This window comes from Gastrolobium bilobum, unplaced genomic scaffold, assembly GCF_033153095.1.
Source record: "Gastrolobium bilobum isolate Gb01-03AN ecotype WA unplaced genomic scaffold, APGP_CSIRO_Gbil_v1 utg56655, whole genome shotgun sequence".
Lineage (NCBI taxonomy): Eukaryota > Viridiplantae > Streptophyta > Magnoliopsida > Fabales > Fabaceae > Gastrolobium > Gastrolobium bilobum.
Genome location: NW_026896372.1, coordinates 200,240 through 208,187, shown reverse-complemented (window position 1 = coordinate 208,187; position 7,948 = coordinate 200,240). Strand labels below are relative to the sequence as shown.

The following is a 7,948-nucleotide window of genomic DNA, read 5'->3' as shown; positions in this document are numbered from 1 at the left end:
GTTTCACATGATTAGGGAAGCTGGAGTCTTCAATGGACTCCCTGCAGAAGATCCTTACACACATCTCACAACATTTCAAGATATTTGTGATAATTTTAAAGCTGAGGGTGTAACAGAGGAGAGTATGAGAATGAGGTTATTTCCTCACTCCTTGGGCTTGAAAGCAAAAACATGGATGAAAACTCTCACCCCTGGATCAATCCACATATGGGAGGAACTCTCTAACAAGTTCATAGAGAGGTTTCTCCCTATGTCTCGACAAGCTGATGTCAGAGCAAAGCTCTCTAACTTCAGGATGTTTTATGGAGAAAATCTCTATGAAGCTTGGGAGAGATACAAGGACATCATTGATAACTCATATTTTATTACACTTATTTGTTACTCTTGATTAGTATTTTTAGGATTTATTTGAATAAAATAATGATTTTTAGAGTTAATTTAGATTTTTAGTTTTTGATTGAGTTTAATTTATTTTCGTCAGAATTTTTTAACTTTACGTTAGTTCTGTATTTTGGCCATATCTCGGTCCATATTTGTCGGATTGACTCCTTTCTTGTTGGGTTTTTTAGATAACACAGAGAGCTACAATTCTTATGAAGAGCTCGAAGCCCAATTCAGACTGGAAGCTAGTCTATTTCTGACGCCAAGTTGGACGACTTTTGTTGAAGTTTTATTTGATTATTGGACTCGTAATTTAAATTAAAACACAATTACTTAAGTGGCCCAAAGCCAATTTTTAGTTTTATTTTATTTATTTTATTTCGTATTATAGACAGATGGGCCGATCAGAACTGAGCCCTAACCCGATTTGGGTAGGGGTATATGACGACAGAGTAGGAAACTTTTATTCATTCTGTAATTTTCGAATTTTGGGATCAAAATATTTTCTCTGAAGCGTTCTTCGTCTTTTTCTTCTTCTTCTTCTCTTTATTTATTTTAATTTCTAATCATGTTTATCCTAGCCATGCTAGGCTAAAACCCCTTTAATCAACCTAAGGGGAAGGGATTCCATGTATCTGTCTAGAGGATTCGCGATCATTCTCTAACCAGATTCGTTTATTTTCCCTAACTCAGATCGATATCGAGCGATTGTGGATATTCGATCTGAGGTTCGCGATTGCGATTATGGAAAAAGAATTATCATCAGATTTGATGATCAGATTGTTCTCAATTGAAAATAGGGATTCTGATTCAATTGAGATTAATCGCGAATTTGGTAATTTTTATCCAAGAAAGGACATCCTAGGAACCCTAACCTTAGGTTGGTTAATTTTTAATTAGAATTTTTAATCCCAATTTTTATATTCTGTCTTTTAATTATTCAATCAAAATCCAAAACCCCCCTTTTAATTTTCTGTTCTCATAAGCGATTTTAACCAAAAAAATTTCCTTGATAAACGACTTAGGGTTTCTACTTTAATACAAAATTTTTGGAACCCTAAATAAAAAATAATTTTTAATGTGCGCGAGTTCGACAGCTCGTGTCAAATTTGGCGCAATTTTCGGGGAAATTGCATCGGTTTAAATCGTTTATTGTTCTGTTCAATTTCTGTTTGTGTTTTGAGATTTTGCAGGTTTGCAGTTCGGTTTGCAGGATTCTGATTTTGCAGCTCGCAGCTTGTTTGGCTGTTCGCGAGTTCACGGGGAATCTGCACGTCAAAGCGTTCTTCCTCTTTCCCTTCTCTTTTTTGTTTTCTTGATCATCTTCTTCTTTCATTTTCGTTTCTGTTCCTAAAAAAATCGTTTCTGTTTCTGTTTATTTTTTTGTTTCAGTAGTCGTTTTCCATTCTCTTTTGATTTTCGTTTTCTGTTTCTGTTTTAGAAAAAAATTATTTTGTTTTTGATTTATCTGTTTCTGTATTCTTTCTCGTTCGTTTGGTGTTTCGTTTCTGTCTCGTTTCTGTTTCGTTATTTTTTGCATTTCTCTCGTTTTTGCGCGTCTTGCTTGTTTCTGCGTTTGCACTTGTCTGTGTTTTTGATTCTGATTTCTGCACCTTTGATTTCGCATCAGAATTTGATTCTGCACATGCATCTTGTCTCAGTTTTTGAATTTTTTTGCATTACGGTTTACGTTTTAGGGCAATATTGGGCAATTTGGGGAAATCGGTAAAACTTCTGTTTGAGGGATTGGCTTCGGGAGTTCTATTCCCAAAGGAATTCGATCTTATGAGCATAAGTCACGCCCTTGAAGGGCGTGTTGTCTCCTTAATTTTGCCAAATTCTGTCGTTTACTAACCCATTTTAGTGTTTTTTTGTCGTTTCAGGACGTATTGGGTATTTCTGCTATTGTTCAACGTGCTCTGATTGACCTGAAAATTGGTGACGTGAAAGAGGAGGTTGTCCCGGTCAAAAGTCATCAAGGTTTGGCCTTTCATGATGGAAGACCAATTTTAGCCGAATTCAATCGTTTACTATTTTATTTTATTTTTCGAAAATTTTTTATTTGATTTTTGAGTCTGTAGGGTCATTTAGAGTTTAGGAGAGTTGGTCTCATATCATTATGAGTTCGTTTAGTATTTTTCGTACATTTATTTTTTCTTCTGTTTGCTATTTTCGATAGTTTTTGTGTCCTATCGTATGTTTTGTGATTTTACTGCTGCATGCTTGTGCCTATGATGCATGACTAAGAGTACTACCAGTATTGACGATTTACATGCATATGACCCTGAGATAGAGAGATCATTGCGTGCTGCTAGAAGAGCTCGTAGGTTGACTTACAGTAGAGCTGTTCCTGAGCATACCTTAGAGTCTGAGTCTGTTGAGTCTGTTTGATCGAATCCTTTACATAGTGTTTATTCTTTTGGTAATTTATTTGATTCTGTGACCATGGATAATAGGACTCTTAAGCAATTGGCTGCACCTGATGCTAATAATGAGCAGCCTCTGTGTATTTGTTATGCTAACCCTGATGTACCTTTTGAGCTGAAGTCTAGACTGATACACTTGCTTCCTAAATTTCATGGTCTTGTAGGTGAGGATCGTCACAAACATCTGAAGGAGTTCCATGTAGTTTGCAGCACTATGAAGCAACCAGGGGTGGATGAGGAGCAAATCAAGCTGCGTGCCTTTCCTTTCTCTTTAGACAGTGGAGCTAAAGACTGGCTATACTACTTGCCACCTTCCTCCATTGTAAGCTGGAATGACATGTCAAGATTTTTTCTAGAGAAATTCTTCCCTTCATCCAGGGCCACCACAATCAGAAAGGAGATCAGTGGCATAAGGCAGGCTAATGGGGAGAACATGCATGAATATTGGGAGCAGTTCAAAAGGCTTTGTGCAAGCTGTCCACATCATCAGATTCCAGGCAATCTCCTGATTGTTTACTTCTATGAAGGGTTGTTGCCTATGGATAGGAACCTTTTAGATGTAGCTAGTGGAGGAGTCTTGGGAAATAAAACACCTGCTGTGGCAAAAGAGTTGATTGCTGAGATAGCGGCTAATGCTCAACAATTTGGCACTAGAGCAAACAACAGTGCACTATTCCAAGTGCAATCTTCTCCAATGCAAAATCCAATAGTGGCAGCAGCAGGAGCATCAAGCACAAATAACCAGAGAATAGAAAACAGGCTTGATGAGTTGACATCAATGGCGAAGCAGTTGGCAGTGACACAGACAGTGCAACCTTATGCTCAACAGACAAGAAACCTGTGTGGTATCCGCTGTGATCCTTGTCACCCCACGGATGCTTGTCCTTCCTTTCAAGACAGTGGTTTCCAAGTTGATCAGCCTGTTGCTGCAGTTTTTCCTGGAAAGCCACAGTACCAGCAGCAACAAAACAATCCTTTCTCTAATACATATAATCCTAGCTGAAAAAATCATCCAAATCTCAAGTGGAGCCAGAATCAGCAAAGTGCACCATTCCAGCAGAGGCAGCAGTTTGTACCCTTACAACAGAGGCAGAATTTCCAACAATCTGCACCTCCACAGCAAATGCAGCAGCAGCAAATGCAGCTGCCACCAATGCAGCTGCCACCAATGCAGCATACACCAATGCAGCAACAAGCCAGTACCAATGGTCCTTCTTTGGAGGATTTAGTGAAGCATATGACAACTAATAATCTGTAGTTCCAGCAGAGGACTGAGTCTTCCATCCAGAATCTGCAAACATAGATTAGCCAACTTGCAACATTAGTGAGTCAGAATCAACAAGCAAGTGGCAGCTCCCTTCCATCCCAAACAATTCCAAATCCAAAAGGAAGCGGAAATGTGAGTGCTATTTCTTTGCGGTCTGCAAAGCAAGTGGAAGAGCCAAACCAAGCTGCTGCTGAGTCATCTAAGAGAGGTGACACTAGTTCCAAGAAGCAGAGCACTGATATATCTGATGTCCATATCCCTCTGCCATTCCCTCAGAGAGCCACTCAGTCCAAGAAGCAATCAACAAAGGCTCAAGATAAAGAGATACTTGACACCTTCCAAAAAGTTGAGGTGAACATCCCTCTTCTGGATGCAATACAGTAAATTCTGAGATATGCCAAGTTTTTAAAGGAGCTGTGCACCAACAAGAGGAGACTGAAAAGAGATGATCGAGTTAACCTGAGTCAGAATGTATCAGCACTCATCCAGCCCATGCCTAAAAAGTGTCAAGATCCAGGGACATTTACTATTCCTTGTGTGATTGGTAATTCTGTTTTTCATGATTGCATGCTAGACTTAGGGGCTTCCATTAATGTTATGCCTGCATCTGTGTATAAGTCTCTTGGTCTTGGTCTTTTGCGTGCTACTAGTATTGTGGTTACATTAGCTAATAGGAGTAGTATTCACCCATCTGGTTTGATTGAGGATGTATTAGTCAGAGTTAATAATCTGATTTTTCCTGCTGACATCTACAATTTAGAAATGGAGAGTGAGACTGCTAGTAATAGATCACCAATTATACTTGGTAGGCCTTTCATGAGAACAACTAGGACCAAGATAGATGTTCATGCTGGTACTCTTTCCATGGAGTTTGGTGATAGCATTGTGCATTTTAATATATTTGATGCCATGAAACATCCTAGGGAAGAGCATTCTGTTTTCTGCATTGATGTGATAGATGGAATTGTTGAGGATGTTTCTGCTAAATTCCTTGCTGATTTTTCTGATTTTTCATCTACTCATGATTCTGATTTCTGTGGTTGTGGTGATAGTCAAGAGTGCATTGTGTGTGCTGAAATAGCATCATATCTTTCTGGTTTTAATGATGCACTGATTGATGAATCTGCATTGTCTGAATTTCCTGCTGATATTATTGATGATCCTAATTGTGTTTTTGAGAACTTGTCTACAGGCATAGCTGCTGACTTGTTGTCTGCAGAACTTGCACCACCAACTACACCTTTTCCATCCATTGAGCATCCTCCGAAATTGGAGTTGAAGGTTCTGCCTGACCACTTAAAATATGCATTCCTTGAGGAGAATGAGCAGCTACCGGTCATTGTGGCAAAGAACCTTTTACCTGAGCAGGAGGATAAACTATTAACTTTGCTGAAAGCAAATAAGAGGGCAATTGGGTGGACAATGGTTGACATTATTGGCATTAGTCCTTCAACATGCATGCACCGTATTCTACTTGAAGAAGGAGCTAAACCAGTGAGACAACCCCAAAGGCGTTTGAACCCACTGATTCTAGATGTGGTGAAAAAGGAAGTAACAAAACTCTTGCAAGCTGGAATGATTTACCCCATATCTGATAGCTAGTGGGTTAGTCCTGTTCAGGTGGTTCCTAAGAAGTCGGGAGTCACTGTGATTGCCAACCAGAATAATGAGCTGTTTCAACAAGAGCTCAAAACAGTTGGAGAGTCTGCATAGACTACCGTAGGCTCAACCAGGCAACCCGCAAGGACCACTATCCTCTTCCATTTATTGATCAGATGTTGGAGCGGTTGGCTGGTAAATCCCACTACTGTTTTCTGGATGGATACTTAGGCTACTTCTAGATCCACATTGCACCTTAGGATTAGGAGAAAACGACCATCACATGCCCCTTTGGCACATATGCATACAGGCAGATGCCCTTTGGACTTTGCAACGCACCAGGTACTTTTCAGCGTTGCATGGTAAGCATCTTTTCTGAGTTGTTAGAGGATTGCATGGAAGTTTTTATGGATGATTTTAGTGTCTATGGCTCTTCTTTTGATGCATGTTTGGGTAATCTGGGTAGAGTTTTGAACAAATGCATTCAAACCAATCTTGTGTTGAATTTTGAAAAATGTCATTTCATGGTTGAGTCAGGGATAGTTTTTGGACATATTGCCTCTAAAAAAGGTATTGAAGTGGATCCTGCTAAAATTGATGTTATTACTGCTTTGCCTTACCCCGCTTCTGTGCGGGAAGTTCGTTCTTTTCTTGGCCATGCAGGTTTTTACAGGCGCTTCATTCAGGATTTTAGCAAGATTGCTCTCCCACTGTCCAACCTCCTCCAGAAAGACATTGACTTTGAGTTTGGTGATGCATGCAAGGCAGCTTTTGATCATCTGAAGCGCTGCCTAACCATAGCTCCTGTGATCCGGGCACCTGATTGGTCTCTCCCATTTGAGTTGATGTGCGATGCATCCAATTATGCTGTTGGAGCTTTTCTAGCTCAGCGGGTCAACAAGGCCCCACATGTCATTGCATATGCATCCAGGACATTGGATTCTGCTCAATCCAATTATACCACCACTGAAAAAGAACTCTTGGCTATAATATTTGCTCTTGATAAGTTTCGGTCATATCTATTAGATACCAAGGTTATTGTTTTCTCTGACCATGCAGCTTTGAAATTTCTTTTAAAGAAAGCAGATGCTAAGCCTAGACTCATTCGGTGGATGTTACTGCTCCAAGAATTTGATGTTTGGGGTATTGATTTTATGGGTCCCTTTCCTGTTTCCTTTGGTTTTGCTTACATTCTCTTAGCTGTAGATTATGTTTCTAAGTGAGTTGAGGCGAAAGCCACCCGAACTGATGATTCTGCTGTTGTTGTAGATTTTGTCTGTTCTCATATTTTTTGCAGGTTTGGCATTCCTCGAGCTATTATCAGTGACCAGGGCTCGTATTTTTGCAATAGGAGCATGGATGCCTTACTTAAAAAATATGGAGTCCTCCACAAAGTAGCTACAACATACCATCCACAGACAAATGGCCAAGCTGAAGTTTCAAACAGAGAGGTTAAGCAAATCCTTCAGAAGACTGTCAATGCTAATAGAAAGGATTGGAGCAAGAGGTTGGAAGATGCTTTGTGGGCATACAGGGCTGCCTATAAGACTCCGATCGGGATGTCCCCTTACCATCTTGTTTATGGTAAGGCATGTCACCTACCAATGGAGCTGGAGCATCGGGCATAATGGGCTGTGAAGCAGTGTAACATGGACCTAATCCAGTCAGGGGGAGAAAGGAAACTACAACTGCAAGAGTTCGAGGAGCTTCGGTTGGATGCCTATGAGAGCTCACGCATATACAAGGAAAAGACAAAGGCATTCCATGACAAGCAGATCCTGAGGAAAGAATTTGCAGTGGGCCAGAATGTGCTGTTATTCAATTCCCGTCTTAAGTTCATGCCTGGTAAAATTTGATCAAGATGGGATGGCCCCTTTGTTATTACTGATATTTTTCCTTATGGTGCAGTTGAATTAAGTGAAAGCAGACTGGTCACACTTTCACTGTGAATGGGCATCGTCTGAAGCCCTTTTATGAAGGAGCGCAACAGCAGCTTGTAGAGACATAGATGGATGCAGAGCTTCGGCTGCTTGATGTTGTTTACCCTCCTTAGGGAGGACAGGGAGTTCACTTCCTTTCGTAGTTTTGTTTTTCATGTTTGGATTTATAAAAGAAAAAAGAAAAAAGAGAGTTGATTGGTTTTCTTGTTCTCTCTTATAATTAGTGAGTTATACATGGATTATACTTGAATCATAGAGTTTGATTGATAGAAATTTCTGCTTAGGCTTGGTTCTTGATTCTTGGATTGCATTACTTGCTGCTTTATACTGTGCTG

At 40.0% G+C, this 7,948-nt stretch overlaps 1 protein-coding gene across 1 annotated transcript; it reads left to right on the top strand.

Moving 5' to 3' along the window:
* Nucleotides 1–2,826: 2,826 nt before the first annotated feature.
* On the top strand, nt 2,827–3,810 carry LOC133299409 (uncharacterized). The gene has a single exon (XM_061498860.1). It carries the CDS (start codon nt 2,827–2,829, stop codon nt 3,808–3,810), a length of 984 nt encoding a protein of 327 aa, XP_061354844.1.
* Nucleotides 3,811–7,948: the final 4,138 nt, after the last annotated feature.

What these genes read in the sequence shown, in the direction of transcription:
- LOC133299409 (XM_061498860.1), top strand. Translation starts at nt 2,827, where the DNA reads ATGGATAATAGGACTCTTAAGCAATTGGCTGCACCTGATGCTAATAAT.